This window comes from Aricia agestis, chromosome 17, assembly GCF_905147365.1.
Source record: "Aricia agestis chromosome 17, ilAriAges1.1, whole genome shotgun sequence".
Taxonomy (NCBI): Eukaryota; Metazoa; Arthropoda; class Insecta; order Lepidoptera; family Lycaenidae; genus Aricia; species Aricia agestis.
In genome coordinates this window covers 4,181,247-4,206,666 of record NC_056422.1, presented here as the reverse complement: position 1 = coordinate 4,206,666, position 25,420 = coordinate 4,181,247, and the positions used below count along the sequence as shown (strand labels likewise).

The window sequence follows — 25,420 nt, the reverse complement described above, 5'->3', positions numbered from 1 at the left end:
AGTCGAAATTTTATCTTTGTATACTTATTTAAAAATATATACCGTTAATATTCAATAATGGTGATATTGATTTATTTCTCCCTTAGCCAGATGTTGCTGTTTAAAAAAACAATGAAATATTAAAACAATATCAAAAATACTTTTATTAAGTAAGTACTCATAAAAGCTTAAACCTTTTTCAATTTACAATTTTTTGTTCGACACAATACATTTCATACTACGAATAATAAAAAGTAAGGAAATGTAACTCCCATACTTCAACCGTTTTGAATTTGGTTCCTATTCACACACTAAAATATGACAATAACACAAAATTGTGTACTGAATATATGCATAAAGTAAGCATGTATTCGGGATCTCATTTTGTAGACTCGCGGACACAATTTTTGACACAGTTACTCTTCCTAAGTTTTTAATTCATAGGTTTCATAATACTATTTTATTCATAAAGTTCTATTATTTTATTATACATTATCCGAAGCATTTTATATAACATATAAAATGCTTCGGAATTTTAAAGTTGTTAATAACATGGACAAATATGTATAATCAATTAATCATGTTTTATAACTGCATTGAATTGAATTGATCCAGGTATTAAAAGAAAATATCTCAAGAAACATACATAATAATATTATGCTGATTTGGCAGTTGCATATTTATATCCTTCACAAACTGATAAAACCCAGTTTTGTCATAATAACTTTTAGCACTGCGGCGGGGGTAAACTGGTCACTTTGGAGAATCATATTATGAATCATAATATAATTCATTTTTTAAAATCGCATAATGGTCACTATGCTTGCAATTCATACGCACAACTCCTACCAATTTGACATTCGTCAGTTTGATAATTCATTTTCTGAATTGATTGAGGAATTGCAAAATGTGTCCATTTTTGCCCTGCTGATGTCAAGATAAATTTTCATTTTTTAATTGACTTTTTAACCTAATTATAACTAATAATAATTAGGCTATACGCCCATGAGCAAAAATGTAGCCACAGTTATTAAATAAAAAGAGAGGATAACAAAAAAACCTGTGCATCCAATAGCATCATTTGTTAAAGTTACTTTAAACAATGTTTTTGCTCTTGAGCGTATAACCTTATTTCTTACATGATATCTTCTATCACCAAACATTTTATCACATTTTATGATATTTCTACCAACTCACAAAATAAATATGACATTTACAAAATTCAAAATTACCTCTTCAAAATCATGACTATTTGGACCACTTGCGCCAATCTGTGTTTATCTAAACACACAATGCCGAAGTTACGCGGCCGAAGTTCGGTATGATTACGTCAACAATGTCAAACGCATACAATATAACGCGACGTAATTTCGGCATGGTGTGTCATCGGTAATTTAAAATACATTGCAGGCGTAATCATGCGGATCTTCGGCCGCGTTTTTTCGGCTTAGTGTGTTTAGACACTTAATATAAAATATCATGCCTTTTCTTTCACTTAAAAGATGAGAGACATGACACGATATTTAATTAAGGATAAAGTTATTCCAGACTGGTGTTAGTGGGCCTTACTATATCAACATAGCCTGCCATAAGCTTATATCTCATGAACTATCATAAAATGAGATCTTCTATCGAGACTTAGAATAAGAAAGCGTCCTTTTCCTCTTGATTTCACCTCAGCCATACAACCTTAAACACAAATCAATTCTCATATGTGCAAAAGTGGCTAAGTATATGTCAAATTCTTTCATTTCAGCTCAGTCTTCAACTGGTCAGGTATTTCAAAAATATGTCTTTATTCAATATAAATTGAGGTACTTTATCACCGATGTCACTAAGCACTTCACACTTTAACATTAACACTGTCAACATTAAAACTATTTTATTAGCAGAACCTCAATTCTCGTATTTAACATTTAACAATTTGCTTTAACAAACTAAATAAGAAAAATCCTACTAATGCTAGCTCCTTATTTGGTAATGATGATGATTTTAGAGCTCGGATCAATCAAAACGTATCAAATAAAGCGTCAAACGCGATTTCATTATTCAACGAAAATTGAGGTTATTTTTCACTTTTAACACTTTGTCACATAAACTGTCACATTTGAACTTGTCTATTGGAAGTACGAGTTCCGTGTTCTTGTCACGTTGGGCGACAAGCTTGAGTCGGGTAGCACGCTCGTGTCACCGTATACCGGCGAGGGCGGAGTTGCGGGCCCGTTTGCGTACGGACTGCGGGCCCACGTGCGTGCACGCGTGCCGTTGAGCGTCGTTTGTGGGGACGGCGGCTCCATCGGCATTCGGATCTGGACTTTCTGCTGCCATTTCATTTGCACTGAAACAGTGAATGTAGAATTAATATTATTATAACATAAAAAGCCTTTTATTTTAATATCTTACCTATCAATATTACGGTATATTTTGATTTTATAAAACTTAAGTTCGAAACATACTATTCTATTATTCATGTTTAAACCGCTGAACCGATTTTGATGAAATTCGTTATGGAGAAACTAGTCTCTGGAAAATGTACGGCTCCTCAGGTTAAACGAATTAGTGCGAAAACAAAGTTGCGGACAAGAGAAGGACAGGCTAACTATCGCAATTACAATGCAAGCATGTATTAAACTTACCATACAAAAACGCTGCAGCGACAGCCACAATTGTCATAAGAGTTGGCAAATACGGCTTTAATATAGACAGTATAGCTCCGAGCAAAGTTCCACAAGCGATGTCACACTCCCTCTGCACCTCAACTCTTAGCTCCTGTGACGTCATTCGTGACATAATATTGACCCAACCGATACCACAAGTGACGGAATCTCCCTTAACGTTTACAATCACTTCGGTGTTCTTATTCGTCACTTCCAATTTCAATCCTGGGGATGTGCTCATTTTGATTAACTTCAACGCGTGCGGATGGCCCTGCACTTTAAATGTTGGTTGGGGATCAAGCAGAGATATTTTCTGCTCTGTCACTGATATCAGAGGAAGTAGAAGAACTCTCGTACAAGTTCTTAGTGAGTCCCATTCCGCACAGAGTTCGACTTCAGTTGATTCTGTTATCTTCGTCGCTGGTATGATCGTGCAGCCGAGTTGACCTGTTTAACAATTTTGAAATTGATTAAAATAAACAAAATATATAATATTACGTTCAAAAAGAAGAATAGACAAGCATACACTTTTAGAACAACTAGGTATTAAAACAGCAATAAACTTTGAAGATATTGCCATGATTGTTAGTTGATTAAAGCTTATGTTAAGAAAGATTTCAATATAATCAAAATATTTCTACTAATTAGGACCGGTTTCTGAGTTTCTCTATTCACTAGTATTTGAAGCTATCGTTATCAACCAACCACCAAAGCTGTTGAATAAATGAACGTTTGTGTGCTAAAGCGCATTATAAAGTCAATGATTTCATCGAGGACAGCACACCTTGGGAATAGGGTGGCTCCATGCAGGTTACTTTTCTTTTATTTTTGTTACATAGCTGTAAGCCATAATAATATAATTTTCCATTTTTTTAGTAAAAGATGGCCCCGTGCGAGTTTCTTACGCTGGTTTTTCTCGGCGGGGTAGTTCCCGAACCGGTCGTAGGCAACGTAGTTTCTTCGTTCGACTTTCAAAAAGTGTATCATGATACCTCAGAACATTTTGAATAAAAAGATTTTATTTATTTATTTGAACTCCTGTGAAAATACCTCAGAAACTGTACATTATTAGTCTTTTGCGACTTACTATTAGGAATATCCAAAACTGGTTGTGCAGTATGCGGCGCTTTAGTTCGACAAGAATACGGTAGTTCTATCTGCACGCCATCTAATGCATATTTCTGATCCTCCGAACAAAGAAGAGGTCCGTTCGCGAGTGAAGCGCCTTCTATGGTCAGCGGGACGAAGGAAGACGGCCATTCACCAGGTATAAACTCCATCTAAAAAAATAATAACCTGATATTAACCAAATAAAAATTAGCACATAACAGCAAATGTTGTAGGTAAAATGTATAGCGATGCTTCTGCTTCTCTAGCCCCCAATCACAACATGGGTGTCATAATTTTGACGTCTGTCTGTGTGTATGTTTCCGTAACATCGTAGCATCCAAACCATTTTCATAGATATTTTTTAAAGGTGTTCTTAGACATAAGTCATCATCAGCTTGCTCATTCGAGTTTTTTTTTTATTTCTTTTTTTATACCTTGTCTATGGACACCTGGTGCACAGTGAGCGCGGCGGGCGGGCGCTCCCGGCGCAGCTGGTGTCGCGCCGGCGACGTGCGGCTCAGCAGCGCCAGCGTCACGCCCCCGCCCTCTGCTAGAGCCACGGCCCCCGGCGCCCGCCAGCCCCCGCCTTCTACGCACACGCCCCAACCCCCAACCGCTGGAAATGTGGATAGTTGATTTAATTTTTTATAAATCCTTTATTTGCACATAAACATACAAAACAATGACAATATAAAATGTGCAAAATGGCGGCCTTACCTCTGTAAGCGGTTTCTACTAGACAACCATCAGTTGTCTAGTATATTGCTCAACGATGTCGTGAAAAAAAGAAGTAGCATAGAATATTTTGTTTATTGAAAGATAATGTTATTAACACATACATGTAATGCTGCTGGTTTTCTAAAACCATAACCTAACATAACTCAATAAGCCATGGGTCACCATGACTTTACTCCGACAAATATAAAATACACCGTACAGGGAAAAAATTATATAAATACAGGACAAATATTATTTTTCTGCCTAACCAACACATCCTTGTGACACATCCACAACACATGATTTTATGACACTTAATTTTATATTCAAAGTCTGTTCTGTACTATCCACGGACCACGGACCACTTATTTCTCTTGTCGTCACTGTTCACATATCGGCTTGCAGTTTGCACAGACATGAAAAGAGCTGTTACACAGACCAATACGCCGTAAGTCGGCTGACACATACGTAAAGGCCAATATCTAATATATAAAAATTCTCGTGTCACGGTGTGCGTAATTGAACTCCTCTGAAACGGCTCGACCGATTTTCGCGAATATCGGCTAGCATATCTACTTTTTATATTGATAAGTGCATTTGTTGAATAAATAATAGTAAATTATTACAACTCGAGATTGACGGCGACCATTGTTTGTGCGATGGGATAGCGATGGACGTTGCCATGGTGACATACTTATTTAGTCACTTCAATAAAATAATAAAGAACTAAATTACAACTACAAATAATTTATATGGCAAATCAACGTTTGCCGGGACAGCTAGTATATTATAATTTTGTGCACTCACCTAGTACTCTGTCAGTTCGCGCGTCAGCGGCCAGATACAACTCGTCGGCGACGCTGGCGCCGCCCGCCGCTGCGGTCACGCGCACATACGCGCCGCCCGCCTCCACGCCTGTCAGTAATACCTCGTTGGGCTCAGCGCTGTAATCACAAGATAGTAATAACAGTGTAAGTTTGGGAAACTTTGACTATTAGAACAGTCGTGAGTAACACACATCAAAAGTACACGTACAACAATACAATTATAATACGTTCAAATACGTACGAAACACGTTCAATAGGGGCAGCATATGTAACCATAGCAGGCCTGTCCCACTCGCGTGCTTAGGTATCGAACTGTAAGTACCCCTTTAAAGGGGCAGATCACAAGGGACTCACAAGCGAGCGGTGACGCGCGCGCAAGATTTTTTCGTCGCATATATCTACGTACTGATTTAACCGCTGTGACATAATCGTTATTAATCTGATAAATATGAACAATTGAAAAAAGTCAAAGAAATATTTCAATAAAGTAATTTAAGACTTTAAAATACAAAAAAAGATTTAAAAAAAATACACAAACATAGCAAATAAATTAATTTGTTACAAACAAACCGCATACTACACATAAATAAACACAAGTTACTATGTTTAAGTTGTAAAATATTTCCTGACCAGCTCCTACACTATAATCGAATATAAAACTATTATAATATATACGTTGGGTTACTATTTGATTATTACTATAAAAAAGTTTGCTAGTAGTAGCTATAGTAATTAAAAGAAGATTATTTTATTTTCTCAAAGGTGACAATCTTGATTTCGTCAGAAAGGGTGCCTCTTACGCGATAGAAAGAGAGCGCACATGTAGGCAAATATAATTGTAGGCACCTAGCACTGCGCGGTCGGAATTTGAACTTTATAGTATCGTAGCATGAGTTGTTATTTTTTTAAACGGGTTGCACGAGTGGGAAATCTGTTGGTACTACTAATATATATTCTGTGACCATAGGCCATAGTTATATATATTTTTCGTGTCAAAAGACAAGTAGCGGTAGCCCAGTGTAGGAAATCCGGGAGTTGACAGTATGTTTAAACTTTTTAAAATAATTATTAAATTTTATAGATTTATTGATAAAAAGTCTAAAACAATACAAATATCGAAAAAATAATTATTGATTTATTTTATTTTACGTTGACAAAAATTTTATTTATTAACTGTAAGTCACGTGATTGGAAACGCCAATCTGAAGCAGCGACGTCATCGTTCAGTGTCAAACAAAATTGACAGTTGTTAGGTTAAACACGTCTTAAGAGGCACATTCACTGCAGGACTGCACGGCAGTCCTGTAGTGAATGGGCCTTACTGATTGGTCCACACTCGGCGTTGCCGACCGGAAACACCGAGTTTTTTACTCACTTTTGCTCTGTCTACGGTTGTTTTGTTTCATGAACGATGACGTCACACGTCACGTGACCATAATGCCGCGTTTTTGTGACATATTTTGAATTCAGTATTTAAAATAACTTTAAACTCATTCTTGGGCATAATAATGAATAAAATATTAATTTACAGGTACTATTGTAAACAACTAAAGCGCTTAAAACTATTTTTAAAAAGTTGTCAACTCCCGGACTCTACGTGCTCTGCAATCGTGATTTATCTTCAATAATTAAAAACTATTTTTTGCTTAAGCAGCTCACCCAGGGTCAGTTCTATTGATGGCCACGATGGGCGTGTCCGCGGCGATATGGGCGCGGCCGAGCAGGCGCCGCCCGAGCGCAGACCGCAACACGACACGCACGGCGTCCGCGCCCGCACGCTCGTCCGCGCTCGCCTCAACCGTGCAGTACGATAGTGCCGATACTTCGACGTGAATAGCCTGTGGGATGAATTATATTCAAATGAGCGGAAGACTTCTCACTACTGAAATTATACTGTGACGCAGATTCTGCTACAGTATTATGTAAAATATATCATGTCGCGTTTTAATTGTATATACGATAGAGAAGTGAAGAGAAATAGTATAGTGGACGTAACTAATTATGATGATCAGGGTTATTGCTAATTAACAGTATTAAAATACCGTATATTTTAATACTGTTAATTAGCAATAACCCTGATCATCATAATTAGTTACGTCCACTATACTATTTGCAAGCCGCACACAATTAACTGTTTTAAAAATATGCGAATAATTGCACACAAAGAAACAATTTTCTTTACAATCAGTATGTGCTGAACACGTCATGTTTTGAGGCAACATAATAATATATCATGATTGATAACAAAGATAACACTGGAAATAAACATTTAATTGTTATATATTTGACTAAACTGTTGCTTTAAAACAATAATTATTTTATTAAATATATCATCAAAAAATAGCATACCATTCGGACAACTATCTAAGCCTATGTAAGAAATTTCATATCCTACCATTAAAAGCTCGACGCATGATAGCTGACTGTACTTTACTATTAAAGACGATGTCAAATGAGTTAGACTGTCCGCAACTACTTTCTAAATTCTAGATTAATGTCCCCACTAAATTCACTAGGTTCAACCCACCAATTAAAGACGATGTCAAATGAGCTAGACTGTCCGCAACTACTTTCTAAATTCTAGATTAATGTCCTCACTAAATTCACTAGGTTCAACCCACCAATTAAAGACGATGTCAAATGAGCTAGACTGTCCGCAACTACTTTCTAAATTCTAGATTAATGTCCCCACTAAATTCACTAGGTTCAACCCACCAATTAAAGACGATGTCAAATGAGCTAGACTGTCCGCAACTACTTTCTAAATTCTAGATTAATGTCCTCACTAAATTCACTAGGTTCAACCCACCAATTAAAGACGATGTCAAATGAGCTAGACTGTCCGCAACTACTTTCTAAATTCTAGATTAATGTCCCCACTAAATTCACTAGGTTCAACCCACCAATTAAAGACGATGTCAAATGAGCTAGACTGTCCGCAACTACTTTCTAAATTCTAGATTAATGTCCCCACTAAATTCACTAGGTTCAACCCACCAATTAAAGACGATGTCAAATGAGCTAGACTGTCCGCAACTACTTTCTAAATTCTAGATTAATGTCCTCACTAAATTCACTAGGTTCAACCCACCAATTAAAGACGATGTCAAATGAGCTAGACTGTCCGCAACTACTTTCTAAATTCTAGATTAATGTCCTCACTAAATTCACTAGGTTCAACCCACCAATTAAAGACGATGTCAAATGAGCTAGACTGTCCGCAACTACTTTCTAAATTCTAGATTAATGTCCCCACTAAATTCACTAGGTTCAACCCACCAATTAAAGACGATGTCAAATGAGCTAGACTGTCCGCAACTACTTTCTAAATTCTAGATTAATGTCCCCACTAAATTCACTAGGTTCAACCCACCAATTAAAGACGATGTCAAATGAGCTAGACTGTCCGCAACTACTTTCTAAATTCTAGATTAATGTCCCCACTAAATTCACTAGGTTCAACCCACCAATTAAAGACGATGTCAAATGAGCTAGACTGTCCGCAACTACTTTCTAAATTCTAGATTAATGTCCCCACTAAATTCACTAGGTTCAACCCACCAATAGCTATACCAATAGCATCTACTAACTACAGACAAAATTCGTATGTTGTGAGAGTGAGTCGCAACTTCAACAAGCTATGCCAGGATCATGATCTTGACGTATTCACTACAAAGGCAACGTCGATTAGAAACAGGTTGAGCTGTAAATTTTTTGATAATTTGATTTCCTAAAATTTGTATCAGTTGAAACCATATTACTTATTTTATTGTAAGTAGCATGTTGTTCTTTTTGGTTTTTTGGCCATACCATCGTTTAAACCTTTTGCTATAAGTACTTGTTTTTGCATTGTATCCTATTTAAGAAACATTTCTATATAATGTAATTAAGACCGTTCACAATATCATGTATAATTTTATCTGTTACTTAGAGGTGAAAACTTGCAATTGGCTTTCTGATAATGATACATAAAATTGCCACCGACATTACTTAGCTGTAAGTTTTCCATGTTATATATATAAATAAATAAATAACTTCATAAAAACACGCATATAAAGAAAGACAACTCACCGTCTCTCTATAGATATCGTTCCTCTCATCCTTATGCTTGACAACTATCATCCCGAACCCTGGTCTTAGGGCTCTCACTTCACCATTCTCCTTCAACTCGAAGGCACCATCTTGGTAAGCCACCCAGTTGCCTCGAGGCAGGGATTTCAAACGCACTGAAGCTCCCACTACAAGCGCCAAACGTTCACCGCTATCTATGTCGCCTGCTGAACCTTCGATCGACGTTTTGATGTCGGACACGCCGAGAATCTCGACCGTACTGTCCCAAGATCTGCTTTCTGATATCTGTAACATAATGGTTAATTATAATTCATCAAAACTATTTAAGAAAGAACTACTGATATATCGACTTACGACCGAGACGAATGTAATGGTACCTTTCAAGCCTAAATATCTAGACTAGAGCATGCTAAAGAGATATCAGTATTATTATCATTTATCAACCTAAGGCTACAAAACCTAAGGCAAGAAAAATTGTTTGCACCTTATTTATTTTTAAGTTCTAACTTCTCAATATATTTCAAATGGCCAAGATGCCTGTAATTAATGGTTAAATAAATAAATAAATAAACAAATATGTTTACCTGTCCCAAATTGCGTACTCTGACGTCAATTGTAATGACCCCAGGCTTCAGTGGCACAACTCGTACTGTGAGCCCCTCCACGATAGATCTCTCCAGTTGATCTGCAATAGATAAATATTTATAAAGTGCATAGTATTGATAAACAATATGACTAGTAGTTCTTCGATCCTACTATTTAATGCAATATCAATGCAGCTGAATTCCGTATTGCTACCACTTTGTACGCACCATCAATATGCGAGACGTACAGCCGCGCCGCAGTCGGATCACGCACTGACCACGTGACGCGAGGGGGCGGGGCCAGCGCGCCGAGCGCCCCCGCGCGTAGCCCGCCCGCCGCCACCCACAACGGCGCTGGCCGACCCACTAATAACGTATGCGTTGCCGCCATCACCGTTATGTCCGTTATTTCGACCACCTGTTGAAAAACGCGTAAGTAAATCTATTGTCATCAAACTTTAATACACGTGTAACGTGTATGTGTGTTTTTGTATAATAAACCACATTAAACGAAAGTTATCACTGATTTATCCATCAATTCGATAAACAGCAAATCACGCATGCTGACATTACCGTTTACACCATTACCGCACCAATATCTCAGAGCCGCTTCAGTATCGAGCGGTTCAGTGTGGTTATGCCAAGTAATTACTGGCATACCCACTATATTATAATACACAGTAACTGAAAAAATAAAAGTCACGATTAAATCTGAGTACTGTATAGAAATACCTCAATTTCCGCCTCAGTGCTAGCGAGCTCGACGTTGTTAAAATCCGTGGCGATCAACTTGAGACGCCCCGTGCCCACTGCCAGCGCGTGCACGTTACCCATTGATGATACCTGACGGAAGGTATATAAATACAGAACAATTTCAAAGGTAATTTGTATGCATTAATTAGTTATATTACTAAATTGTTTTGTCATAAAAAGAGTCGCACTCAGTGGATTTAAGGATTGTTTAGATTAAATTTAATGAAAATGTTGACATACACTCCATGCAGTCTGTCAAAATCTCCAATGAATTAGAATAATTAAGTTACTACAAGTAAATTGATTAGAGTTGACTGTGTGTTATGTATTAACTTGATAATACAGTATTTATATGCAGTCCCGCTACATTACTAACGACGGATAAATACAAGCTTTTATTCGTAAAAGCTTGTATTTATCCGTCGTAGAAAATGCGCCTCTCCACCTTCGGGTGGAGAGGCGCATTTTCGTCTATGATTGTTTATAATAATCGATGTCGATTGTGCATGATACAGCCAACTTTACTATCATTGTTGGCCATGACACAACGTGAAGCGGTACCTTACGCACGTCGTATTTTTAAGAAGAAATAAATGTAAGTGCAATATTGGGAGTTTTGGAATAGTCAAAATACAAAAGATCATTTCACGTAATTATAAAGTGTTTGGCCGAATTGTGTTACCTCTTTAGATTTAAAAATAATACTGTTGACAAGAGTGATACGTGTCAGAATTGTTGTCTAACGGCCGTTCCCAATATTTGATCTATCTCTGGTTTTGCCCTACTAGAGATAGGAATAACTCATATTAGACATTAGATACATATATTTTATGTCAATTCAATGTTAGCTGCGATAGGTTGCATGTCAAACTAGAGATAGATTGAATATTGGGAATGGCCGTAAGAAAATGGCTTGTAACAGCAACTTGTGAAAATGAATAAATATTATTTGTAACGCTTTACAGCCTTTGAGTGTTAAGAAATACCTTTTGGTATTTTTAACATAAAGGAAGTACTTTTATAGACACATGCAAATTTTCAGTTGAAGAAATCTATTTTCTTCTTAAAAGAAAACGACGAAGCCTGCGATATTATTCATAATATACCAAGAGGCAACACTACTCTTTAAATACAAGTCCACTCACATCAAGTATCGGCTTCTCCGCTCGGTACGTCAACGTAGCTAAATGCGAAGGCGGGCCGCCGCGCGCACGCAGCTGCACGCGCCCGCCGGGCGGCAAACGCGTGCGCGCCGGCTCCACAGACAGCGGGGGGAATACGTGCACCTGTGTATAATAAATAGATATTATAATGTAACTAAAAGATATAACTCCTTACTAATAATAAACCTTATGTATTTGTAAGGTCATTCCTCATAGTATATAGACATTGCAAGTTGGTGTTGTGTCCATGTTTTTTATGCGTTGAAAAGTTTTTTTGCTAAAAAATAAACCGTATAGACAATTTTATAACGTTTCTACACACCCTTCAACATGTGTTAACGCCTCTAGTCCACCGACGCTGCGAACTGCGAAACAGCAGCGAACCGATTTACTGTCTCATCCGCCACACGACAGTGCGTAATATTGCATCTCGCTCTATTGCTGTTTCGCGTTGGTTTCGCAGTTCGCAGTGTCGGTGGACTATAGGCGTAACGGCCGACCTAGCAAAAACAAAAACTTTAAGTTTAATGTTTTGTTAGATCACAAATTTTTTAATTATGTTGTCAATTATATCCTGCGAGATTTCCCTCATTGTAAAATACGAGAACGAGACTACAACATCTATCTATCTCACCTCAACGTCCTCGCTCCACACACCCGCGACCGCCGCGCTGACAGTGGCCACGCCCTCTCGTACGCCGCATAGTAAGCCCGCGCGTGCCGCAATCGGCCCCGACACGCGCCACTGCGGCCGTGACGCGTACAGTACGCGGCCGGACGCGCCGCGCGCCGCAACGCGGGCGGATACGCAGTTGTCCACGCCCACCGCGCGTGACGTTAGCACCTCTACGTATATCACTTCTTCTACGTTCACCTGTGAATAACATGAGATATTAATGATTTCTAACATTATTATATTGGTTCCAAATGATAACCTTTTAATAGGGGAAATTAGCAAAGCTTGATAGCATGTTTATAGTGCTCGTATAAACAATCACAATTTGCAAAACAGATTCTGGGACCCATTTCTCGTATTGATGTGTATAATATTATGTATGATTTTCTGGTCTAAAATATTTGCTATTTTGGCATTTTGTTACGAATATCTTCTCTTATTTTCAATAACTTGGCTACTTTTAAACGAAAACGAAACGTAGGGAGTAAGAAAACTATATTATTCTAGTTTTTTTTTTATCGTTTTAATATTGTACTTTCTCTACTGACCTCAACAACCTGCCTCTCTCCGTTCACACATCTATCGGTGACGACCACATCATACATCCCCGGTGCTGGCACGATCACATTAAGCAGTCCATCGTCAACAGATGCTGCGACACCTTTGGGCGTCTCCACAGAGTATAGCCCACTACCGCCTTCTACACTGGTGATGTTTGGTATACTCTCTCCCTGCCACGCTATGTCGACCTGAAGAAAATATTTAATTTAGAAAAATTTCATAGTAACTGACAATCCTATTACGAGACGAATAGCTTTTAAGCAGAGAGTCGCTCTTTTAATGTAAGCGCAGATAAAACTTATTAGGTCATATGGAAACAGTTATTTGCTTTTGGGTAAATGCTATACATTATATTCATTTTGCCGTAATGCTTGTGGCAGTATTCACAAATTAGCGCCACAATCTTGCATGATGCATCGCGCAATTAATTTTCTGAGCACGACAAGATAATATTATATTACAACGTCTGAAATTACGTCAGTGAGATTCGGCCTGACCAAGTATGAATAAGAATAAGAATGGATTTATTTTTAGCATCACACAATACATATTACATGATAAAGTTCGACTATAATATTATAAAATAATTTACTACAATGCTGTGTGACACCAAAAATTGACATGCTATCTCGCTCGTTCGGAAGATCTTCCTTTTCGGCCGCCACGCATTTTCTTAAATGCTTAAGAGCATACTATTGTTCATCCCTGTTTTAAAAAAGCTACATTAAGGGCGTTCACTGCGTTAAGCGTGCGCCCGGCGCGGCCACCCGCGAGGCGTGCTTATTTTATGTCAACCCATTATTATTGATTATTACATATACATGATTAACGCTGCGTGAGGCGGTTCAGCCGTCGCACGCGGCGCGTGCGGCGATGACTCGCCCGCGGGGCGACGGGTCAACAATCTAGACATGAAAAATGGGCTGATTGGCTGACGCCTTTGTACACGTCGGCGTCGTTGTCTGTTGGCTAGGTAATATATCAATAAAAAATCCATAGGTATCGGCGCGATCGAAATTATACTGGCCAATGCGAGAGACGGGTGACCGTCGCGGCCACCCGCGACGGTCAGGCGGGCGCCCACGCCGGGCAGCCGCGCCGGGCACACGCTCAACGCAGCGAACGCCATTATGGATAAAGCCTCTGACTTGTTAATTGTTATAAACATTCTTTTGGTAAGATATTTATAGTATTATTCTACTCACTTTGAGCGTATCACATCGTAAGGGCGCAACAACTTTGGCCTGTATACTGGCAGAGGCGTCCGGTATAGACGCCTTCAAGGTACCGCTCCAACCGATTGACTGATCCGTTGCTTCTACGAGCTGTAAGAGACATAAAAAAATTATAATAATTAGAGATCGCCCAATGGTCGAAATTCGACCTTAGTTTCAACGACATTACAACTACTACCTATATTTTGTAATAAAATATTGACTTTATCATATTTTTTTCAATTCTTGTTTCTGGGACTCAGCTGATCTCAGACTGGCCGTGTAAGCATTGTCTAATAGTATCTAATATTCAATAAAAAAAACTATAATCCATTTTCAATTTGTCAACTTGTTGTCAACAGACTTCAACCAGAAATAAAAGGGTATAATACGTATGTATAGGCTTGTCACTCAAAAATCTGTAATTTTTCCTAGTGTGTGTGTTCTAGTGTGTGTAATGTTTTATTTGTGAAAAAATGTATGATAAAAGCATAATTTCAAAATAATATCAGCTTGATGCACTCCTTCACCATATAAAGTATAACTGTGCACAATTTCATTCACCTACGATTCCCCATTTTTCGTCAAAAGGGATACAAAGTCTTTGGCTCACGTATTAATATATAGATTTTACATATAATGGATAATTTGAACAAAATATTGTTTTCAAAATTGGCAAGAACAAGCACAGCCATTTGTGACACTAGGTTTCCAGTAACGACAGAGAGTGTTCCTATGCACTGCTCTGATGGGCACTATGAAATTACTCCTGTGTATGCTGCATCCAAAGAAGTGGGCTATTATCACTATTTTTATTGATAAAAGAATGTATTTTTTATGCCTGAGCTTTGTTTTGATGGTATTATGTAGAATCGGCGGTCTCTTATTAGTACAGATATTTAGACCACATATAATAATTATTGAATGTCTTTCTCTGTCACGTGACATATCCAAAGTGCCAGACAAAACCAAGCAGACCTTGTATTTGCATAAGTATCATTTAAAATTTAGTTTGTTATTATTTTAAGCAATATTCCGCGAAATAAACCTGAGTGAGTGAGTAAGAATGAGTGAGTGTACGCATAGGCATGCGTACAGCACCTCCCTCCTCTCCCACGCTGCCTATGAGTACAATCGCATGCAAGTACCTGCAATTGCTTGTGTGGTGATGGTATTTGACCCACTCATTTACTTAAAGGTTGAGGTTTATTTCGCGGAATATTGCTTAAAATAATAACAAACTAAATTTATGCTATGGATTTCCGCAAAGTAAGGCCTGATTCTTATTTTTATGTGATTATATGATGATGATATGATATGAGATTCTGATTATTAACTAGTATCATTGAAATCAAAAAATAAGATTCTAGTCTACATACAACATAGGAAGACAAACATTTAAGCTTAACTAATACCTGATAGTAAGACAGCGGTACAGGTACCGGGTAGTACTCTGGGTTGGTCTCTACAAACAGTCTGTCAGCGGACTTGTACGTGATGGCGGCGTGCGCAGGCGTAGTCTCCCACGATACCGAGGGTCCGTACTCGTCTAGCAGCTCGCGGCCTATACCGTCGAATAGAGTTACTCTCACCATGACTTCATGGTTCGGTCGTAGCCATAATCTGTCCAAAACAGAAGGTAATTTACAAAATATTGCTTGTAAAAGTATTATAAAAATATCTAGAGACATTCTGGTCAATTTAAATCGTCATATGAATTTGCTAGTCATGGGTAGTTAAGGTTTATATTTTTCCTATTCGTAATTGCGTAATAATACACATGTATAAAATAAAATAATACAAAAATGTCTATGATGTGTAATTCTATTTTCATGGGACTACAATATACAGTCAGAATATCTTAAGACTTGATTCCGACATTACGGCACCAGCAAGTTATCGCATACTAGCACAGTCTACAGATATTTTAAACGGGCTTTACCTCTAGTACTATGTCGTTTGGTAGTAGATAACTATAGTTACAGTATACCTGGTGTTGGCCGCACAGTCGCCAGGCGGGCGGAGCGGGTCGAGGCGCACGCGCGACACGTGCGGCGCGCACGCCGCCTCCACACGCACAGACTCCGCCTCTCCGTCCGCGTGAGACAATAAATCCAGGTTTGACTCGCCTTTCTATATTATACAAACAAATACAAATAATTAATTTTTCATAAAAAGATAAACACCACTTTATGGCCAAGATTAGTATAACTTTCTCATTTTATTTAAAAAAAGAAGCAACAAGTTCCCTCTTAAGATAATACTCTATACTGTCCCCATTTCGTCGCGACTCACGAATATAAAATGATTTTTATTATCCATACTAATATTATAAATGCGAAAGTATCTCTGTCTGTCTGTCTGTCTGTCTGTCTGTCTGTCTTGCTTTCACGCCAAAACTACTGAACCGATTGCAATGAAATTTTGTACACAGTTATTCTAGAGTCTGAGAAAGGACATAGGCTACATTTTGATGTGGGAAAATATCTTATTTCCATGAAAATATCGATGAAAATGAATTCGCATTGCGCGTGGCCAGCGCTCATCCCGGGGGTCCTGGGTTCGAGTCCCGCAGGCGGAACAAAAAGTTTTCAATGTTCCTGGGTCTTGGATGTGTATTAAAATAAAATTTCAAAAATCTTAAACATATTTTATATGTATAATATTATAAAAAATCCAGAAATATATCGACGCAATGAACATTTTAGTTCTAATACGATTCAACAGATGGCGTTTTATTTTTTACTTTATTGTACCATAGAACTAATCATACTTATTAGTTGTTAGTATGTTTTTATTTATAGTTTTTAATACGTTAGAATATTATGTTTAATAATATAATCACTTGGTATAATAATAATCAATCTATCTTATCTTATAGAACTCCTACTGCATTTCTAATCCATACTATCCATACTAATATTATAAATGCGAAAGTATCTCTGTCTGTCTGTCTGTCTGTCTGTCTGTCTGTCTTGCTTTCACGCCAAAACTACTGAACCGATTGCAATGAAATTTTGTACACAGTTATTCTAGAGTCTGAGAAAGGACATAGGCTACATTTTGATGTGGGAAAATATCTTATTTCCATGAAAATATCGATGAAAATGAATTCGCATTGCGCGTGGCCAGCGCTCATCCCGGGGGTCCTGGGTTCGAGTCCCGCAGGCGGAACAAAAAGTTTTCAATGTTCCTGGGTCTTGGATGTGTATTAAAATAAAATTTCAAAAATCTGAAACATATTTTATGTACTAGCTGTTGCCCGCGACTTCGTCTGCGTGGACTTTAGTTTATAGCGCGCGGTGTCAACAAAATTTGTCAAATTTAAAAACTTTTTAAAACCCTGGCAAGTGGTACCCCTCTTAGGGCCGCGCTACACCGGAATGGCAGCGCTGAAAGTGCTCGCCTCGCCGCTGCTATTCCGGTGTAGCGCGGCCCTTAATTAATCAAAATACCCAAAAACAGCTGTGCAGTGTGCACAAAATCTATACTAATATTATAAATGCGAACGTATCTCTGTCTGTCTGTCTGTCTGTCAGTCTCGCTTTCACGCCAAACGCCAAAAGTATCTCTGTCTGTCTGTCTGTCAGTCTCGCTTTCACGCCAAACGCCAAAAGTATCTCTGTCTGTCTGTCTGTCTGTCTGTATGTCAGTCTCGCTTTCACGCCAAACGCCAAAACTTCCGAACCGATTGTAATGAAATTTTGTATACAGATAGTCTAAAGCCTGAGAAAGGACATAGGCTACTTTTTTACTGGAAAAAAGGGTTGTAAGGGGGTGAAAATGCGTAAATTTGTTCAAATTAAGTTAGTTCCAACAATTCATAATAGATGGCGCCGTGAGTCTTCTACATCGCGCTGACGCTTGCTCAAAAGTCTTTCTATAAGACGTGGTATCATCTTACATTTAAGTTTCGATTTTTTTCGATTGTTATATCTATTCTACGGTATTAAATAACTCAGTACTTTATCTGTGTGTGACGTAACCTTAAATCTATCAATGATAAATAGTTTATGGGTAAAGTTGTGTAATTGGAGGGCTAAATAAGCTTTAAAATTTGGCATAAAATATAAAGTTTAATATAAAAAAATGAAATACTTATTGTGTGCACACTGCACAGCTCTATTGATTTAAGGGGTACCAGGGTTTTTTTATAAAAGCTTTTGACACCAATTTTGTTGACATCGCGCGCTATAAACTGAAGTCCACGCGGACGAAGTCGCGGGCAACAGCTAGTTATTATATAATTAACAAATTTATAATAGAAGCATACCTTCTAAAATCAAACTAATAAACATTACACAGCATATTACTTATATTGTGACTATGTGACTATTCCAATGTGCGAGACAAAGACAAACAGACCTTGCTTAGTTACTTGCTTTGTAAATAATTTTATTAGCAAGGGGGTAAATAGTTTTAAGGTGAATTTAAGTTCTAGTACGAACCTTTTTGCACGAAAGCGTGAACAGCTGTGCTTCGGGGTACCGATGCGGCGGCGGGCCCTCTCTCCTCGACAACTCAGCTACGCGTGGCTCGCTGGACTGTGTGACTAGCGCTTCACCCTCTGCCAGCACCTAGAAGGCACGTAGATATTCGTAAATTTACTTATCGCTGTCTCGAGACCTAAAATATTGCTACTTAAATATTACATTTTTTAATTGAAGTCTCTATGCAACAGGACTTTATTAATACTAGATGAAATAGTAGCTCTCATTCATATTTTGATGTTTGGCTGGCCAAAAAGTGTACCAAAGTTCTACACCATTTTTCTGACTCAGATACTGTTCGTAGTATTTATTATTAATTGTAGTAACACTGATTTGTAGTGCACGCAGCACGCGCCGTCTGCTGCGTGTACTGATGCGCGCCGAGACCATAGACAACACATACCGGGAGAGTGGCGGGCGCCAAGATGGCGGCGTGCGTCGGCCATATAAGCGCGGGGGCGGCGCGTATTAGCACGCGCGCGTCGTCGCCCGCGCGGCCGTGCGACACGCGCAGCGAGCACGCGCCGCGCGCCGCCCAGCTCAGTGAGAGCACGCAGCACGCACCATCTGCGAGACCATAAATTAAAGTGGTTAGTACCACACACAATACAAAAAAATGTTGTTATATGGGTTAGTCGAGACAGCGCAGATACATAAGGGGACTGGTTTGTCGTAATTTTTGTTTGAGTAAAAAAATTACTTTTCTGTCCAAGCGTCTTTCTCCAAACAATACCTTATGCCATCCGTCCTCCATAATTTACATTACGACAACATCTTTTTTTAAATATACGACATAAATATTTTCCATCTTACCAGCAGGTTCGATCCAAGGTGCAGCGGTCACATTCTGTGGTTCCGGGCCATCGATCAGTGTTACCGTGAAGGAGTTGCAGTTACAGCTGAAAATTTAAAATAAATTATGTTAAACTATTTTGCTAGGTTATTTTAAGAGGAGTCCACACCGCCGTTTTTTCATACAAACGCTGTCCCCTGTTTCCTCCCTGGATAATGCCGGTAGAGTTATGATTTTTTTCCTGAATATCTATGGCCACTATTAGCATGTCCCTATGTTTTCTTTTTTTCGTAATTTAATACATTTCATAAAACAAAACTGGCTAGAATATACAAAAAAAAAAACATAGGAACACAGCTCAAGCCTTGCTTTAATTCTTAATGAAAAAATAACTTAAATCGGTTAAGTTTTGGAGAAGGAATCAGCGGACAACGAATCGAAGATTTTCTGTTCTTTTATTAGAACTTTTGTCGTGTTGTCTCTATCGCGCTCTGCGGTGGGAGACTTGAGATTGGTGAGACAGCAATACATTTTCAAATACCTATTTTCAATTTCTCTCGCCCTTGGTGTATCCTCTTAAATAGTGTATTGAAATCACAAAGCGTATACAAGTGACAATCGACCTTAAGTATGCATATCATATCATACTGATTCACAATCGGTAACTTGTTTTGGATATAACAACTTCGACTTACCAATAAACGCTCAGCGCGCCTGACTTTGACCAATGACCGCGCGGTAAGCTTATAATCCAAGTCAAACGGGGATTGATCAAATCACCAAACAGATATGACGCAATACTGGAATGTGGTGCAAGCATATAAATTGACCTCACGGCGGTGTACTCACGTGTGAAAGTTGTAGAGGTCGCCGGTGTCGGTGCCGCCGGTCAGCGCCACGTGTAGTGCGTGCGGGCGGTACGCGCGCGCGACCCCCGTACTAGACACTTGTACCAACAACGGCGCAGCGCTCACCACCCTGAGAATTTTTTTTTTCTTTATTTAAAGACTTGTGTCGAAACTGACAATGCCAGCCTTATAAAAATTACAATTACAAAATTCGCATGCGCAATTATTTTACAGAAAAGTTCTAATCATAATTTGAATTAATAAGATCTATTCACTATGACTTTTGATGGACAAATGTCAAACAGTTAATCAAGCAACAACGCTATTAAAAAGTTAAGCTCCTGTGAAAAAAAATCAGAAACTGGACATCATTTATGTCCAGTTTCTTACATAATATATAAATCCTACTTTACCTTCCAACAGCTTTCACGTGGGGGTAGTTTGTCAAATGCACTTGTACTTCCATCGCTCCCTCCCCTCTGACAGTGAGAGAGCCACTGTGTGTGAGCGAGAAGGCGCTATGCGTCGTCTCGCTCTCGGACCACGTGACCGGCTCTGAGCCACCTCCACGGTGTTTCAATTGTACTTCTCTGTAAATTAACGAAAATTTAATGCTAGTTTTTAGAAAAGAGTATTATTAATTCTTATAATTAGTTAGGTGTGGACTCGTTATGGTGTGCACTGGGCAGTCAGACTTTATACTAAGGGACAATAACATATTCATAACAATTACATAACAGGAAAATTACAATTTGTTATCAGTTTTAGGCGACAAATAACTAGTTAGAAACTTTTGTTGCAACTTTATACTGCTTATACTACAACTTTATACGACAAATAACTAGTTAGAAGCTTTTGTTGCAACTTTATAATAACTTGAGAATAGCTATTTCACACTTCTGCTATTTAAGCTTGATAAATCTTATAGTAATCAACATGCATACTAAAAAACAATAATGACTAATACTTACTGAGCACTATTGGTCCAGGCTATGTACAGTTCTGGTGGATCAATTTCCAAGGGGTCAATAACAACGCCCGACGTCTCACCTTCCACCTGTGAGAAAAGATGAGAAGAAAAGAAAATTATGATGATTCACTATCTCCCTAAAAGTGAAGCCATGAGATGGCTTAATATAAAGGGGTTTCACCATCTTCTGTCAATTTCTTACTTATTATTTGTTTGTTAAGAAATCATTATCCAAATTAGCTTTATTATTTCATTTATTTAAAAGTTGTAAAACAGGTCCACATTGTTAGGTTTACTACTGAAGAGTAATTATTTATTTTGCTCTTGTAAACTTACTTTTCTGTTCAGTATTTTTCCAGCTATGGAATACAGTTGTGCAGTCACAGTGAAAGCTCCTGAATTGTGCGCCACTGCCTCTGTTATTGTACCATTTTCTGTCGACCTTATCAAGTCTATGACAGCTTCTCCATCAACTGTCAGTCTTATTAGCGTCTCTTGGCCTGCTGTAAGCTGATGTCCGTCTTTATCATACAACACACAGTGGATTGTGAACTGCTCACCGATCACAAGCAAGTTTGAAGGCCGTATTGACACTCTGATGGAATGTGGTGTCACAACTGTGAGCGTTGCTGAGGCCACTTCTGTCGTTCCTGATGTGAGATAGACACTTGACGATCCCAGCTGAAGGCCCTTTACAACACTCATTGAGTCATATAACTGGGCTATTCCAGTATCTGGTACAGCTATGTTGTAAACTGTGTCAGCTACATCTTGGACAGTTAGTCTACCTGCGCGTGCTCTCACTACCCTAAAAATATGTACACACAATTATGTTGATTTGAAAAACCTTGCAAAATAAACATATCAATAAGTGATTACACTATTGACCATCTTGACTTAGTAACAATAATAATATGATCTAAGCAACAAGGCATAAAGAAAACATTTCTCAACAAACAAGGCTCTTTGAAAAAAAACCACAAGGCGAATTAAGATACTTCATATTGTAAGAATTTAAAATACATATCTGAAATCTTTTGAACTATACAAAACTATTTTGCATGTTTTATCAAGTTTTAATATCAGCTGTGGTCTCAGGACAGAATCACAGAGAAAGTAAAAGTGATAAAACACAGTAAATTTCAGATTAATTTTTTCATTTTAAATATTATATTGAACAATTATCTTTTTTGTTTAAAAAAATTAAAAGAACAGTAAAATACCTGTAATTTATGGTATCACCCTGTGAAATATATGCAATAGCCGGTGTCAACACAACACTAGCCACCACAGTCAGATCAAACTGGGTACAAATCTTTCCGAGACACACTGTCACACGGGCGTCACCCATACCCTGACCGTACAAGAGTACTGCATGTGACCTGAGCCCTTGAGCTTCCAGTTCTGCTATACCCTTTGGTGCCTCGTAATCTGTATCTCTCCATCTTACTAACCTGTAAAAAACAATATGATATTTAGGTGTAAGGTCATTATACTTTTCTATCGACAGATAAAGTCATTATACTTTTCTACAGAGTACAGACTGATAAAAATGATCAAAAGTGTAGCTAGGTTTTTAGTAATTGCTAGATATATACTCTGTGCCAGATCGATTGAGAATATCGGACATTGACCTTTTACAGGGGTTACAAACTTACAGGCTATAGGTTCAAATTATGGTATTACTAAAATAAATATGATTATATTAAGTAATTACATAAAAATAATGGATATCGACAAAGCTCAAAATCAAACATTGTTTTGAAATTCCATTACTTATTTATTTTAATTTAAATACATTATTCTTGACAATATTTTCATTCGGGAGTTCTGTCGTCACTTAAATCTCCATAGCTTGACGTACTGTCACTAAATTCCGATGAGCTGTCTGTGACATTTATTATAAATCGATCTGCAGCTTGATCGATTTAGGGCCGTTCCCAATATTTGATCTATTTCTGGTTTTGCCCTACTAGAGATAGAAATAGCTCACATTAGACATTAGAGACATATATTTTATGTCAATTGTGAGCTATTCCTATCTCTAGTAGGGCAAAACCAGAGATATATCAAATATTGGGAACGGCTGTAAGTCATCCATTCCATGAAAACAAAATGGCGAACCCAAGGTGACGCTCCTCTGCCTGTCAGTGCTGCGTTTTCTTTGAAACAAAATGATGTAACTCGCGTTTTGCTTATTTTTAAAGAATAAAATTGGAAGTGCGTTTTCTTGCTTCAAATGTTGTTTTTTTTTATAACTGTTGTGAAAAGTGCTTGAAATTGGAACCAAATTACAACACATTTTTTGAGCTGAACTTTTTTTTATGACATTTGACTTAAGTGTTTTTTTTATTAAATAATTATTTCTAAGTCACACTTTTCGACTTTCGGCTAGTTTCAAGGGTAAATGTTTGGATTCAAATATTTTAAACATTAAATAATTAATTTCTAAGTTACACTTTTCAACTCACGGCCCACTTCAAGGGTCAATGTCCATTATTCTCAGTCGATCTGGCACAGAGTATAGCCTGAAACTTTTTATTTGAAATAGAAGATTCCTTGAATACAATGTGCAAATACAGTCTGCAGTATATATAATGGTTACATAAGTTTCATGACTCAATTAGCATTTTATCAAACCTTATAATTTTTTTATAAGTATTCATACTTACGTAACTAAAGGTTCTTCACCATAATTCTTTCCAATATTCTCAATAGTCCATTCAAAACTTAGTCCTTCTAGTGTTGAGAATGTGTTACCTGGACAACAATATAAAGTCATTAGAATGTAACATACAATCTACATAATATTGGAATTAGTAAGTAGGGACACGACAATGCACTTTGCTCAATATTATGTAAGACACCAAAAGTAATAGCAGAATAGAATAAAAAACCCAGCCTGTAAAGAAAAATATAAAGTAAGTTTCTTTTCAATTTAATCAACCATACCTTGATCATCGGAGGCCACAACTTCGAAAGCTTCTGGGGCCTCCTCCAAGAAAAGCTTCCAAGTAGTACTCACAACCTTCAGTGAGCTTATCACATCAATGTCCACGTCTCCACGCAAAATCTGAAGAATATGAAATACGAGATTATTTACAAACTAGTAGAAAACGAAAGTTTCGCGCCATTTTTGAAAATTACCTCGCCACTGTTGACTTCCTCTGCCAGGATTATCACCGAGCCGGGCGGGACGCATGTTCTAGAAACAGAAACACGTGCCGCTCGCGAACAGTGGCCCCAAGAGCCTTCGTAAATAGGATCAAGATCAATGATGTCATCCCGAGAAAGGCTCCTGAAATAATCACATTTCCAGCGTTTATTTCACCAATCAGTCAATGTTTGGTATTATATTCGACAAAATTAAGATATTTACCATGTATAACATCCACCTTCGATGATCTCAAACGTGAAATTCACTTTCAAATTATCAAACCACGGCAGAAGCACTCTCGGTGTGTTTATTTTAGCACAGTCACATGTGAACACCGTTACACACAAAACTAATACAAAAACCGCATATTTCGGTATGAAGCCGAAGTTTCCCATATTTAGCTTCAAAATAAAAACATAACTTCACATAAAAATATTTAATTTCAGTATTATAACCTCATAAAATTAGCAAAATACGAAAATATCGCTAATTACGGGCACCCGCCACCCGCAAACAAAATACGAAATGGAAGTTGACACCTGTCACTTGACAGTCATTTTTTTTTTAATTTATTCGTGACCATGGATACAAGTCCTTCAGCCGTGTCACTTGACAGTTGAGTCCAGTGTTGCTATTTTCAGTAGACCAAAATGTATTTTGCAAACTTTCTGAATAGAACTATCAGAATCAAACTTCAAAGTCCAAACTTGATAGGTCTATATCATTGGACTTTACGTCTGTGTCAAACGATTTACGGCGTATTGGTCTGTGTTACAACTTATATACAGAGCTTATCGTTTTATGATAAAGTCCTTTAATTAGAAAAAAAACAGTAACGGGAGCATCTGCA

The 25,420-nt window shown here is 37.9% G+C and overlaps 1 protein-coding gene across 1 annotated transcript; it reads right to left on the bottom strand.

The window, feature by feature from the left end:
• Window positions 1-1,415: 1,415 nt before the first annotated feature.
• Window positions 1,416-25,066, bottom strand: LOC121735367 (nuclear pore membrane glycoprotein 210). The gene is made up of 28 exons (XM_042126177.1): window positions 24,793-25,066; window positions 24,561-24,711; window positions 24,366-24,486; window positions 24,086-24,173; window positions 22,637-22,867; window positions 21,750-22,221; window positions 21,415-21,500; window positions 20,857-21,033; window positions 20,445-20,573; window positions 19,616-19,701; window positions 19,206-19,369; window positions 18,761-18,889; window positions 16,303-16,445; window positions 15,728-15,935; window positions 14,304-14,423; window positions 13,086-13,286; window positions 12,496-12,735; window positions 11,844-11,984; window positions 10,678-10,788; window positions 10,174-10,363; window positions 9,946-10,046; window positions 9,362-9,646; window positions 6,950-7,128; window positions 5,271-5,407; window positions 4,181-4,362; window positions 3,724-3,916; window positions 2,616-3,083; window positions 1,416-2,317 (listed from the first exon to the last, which is right to left on the bottom strand). The coding sequence occupies exons 1-28, from the start codon at window positions 24,963-24,965 to the stop codon at window positions 2,097-2,099; spliced, it is 5,127 nt and encodes a 1,708-aa protein (XP_041982111.1). The 5' UTR covers window positions 24,966-25,066; the 3' UTR covers window positions 1,416-2,096.
• Between the last annotated feature and the right edge of the window lie 354 nt (window positions 25,067-25,420).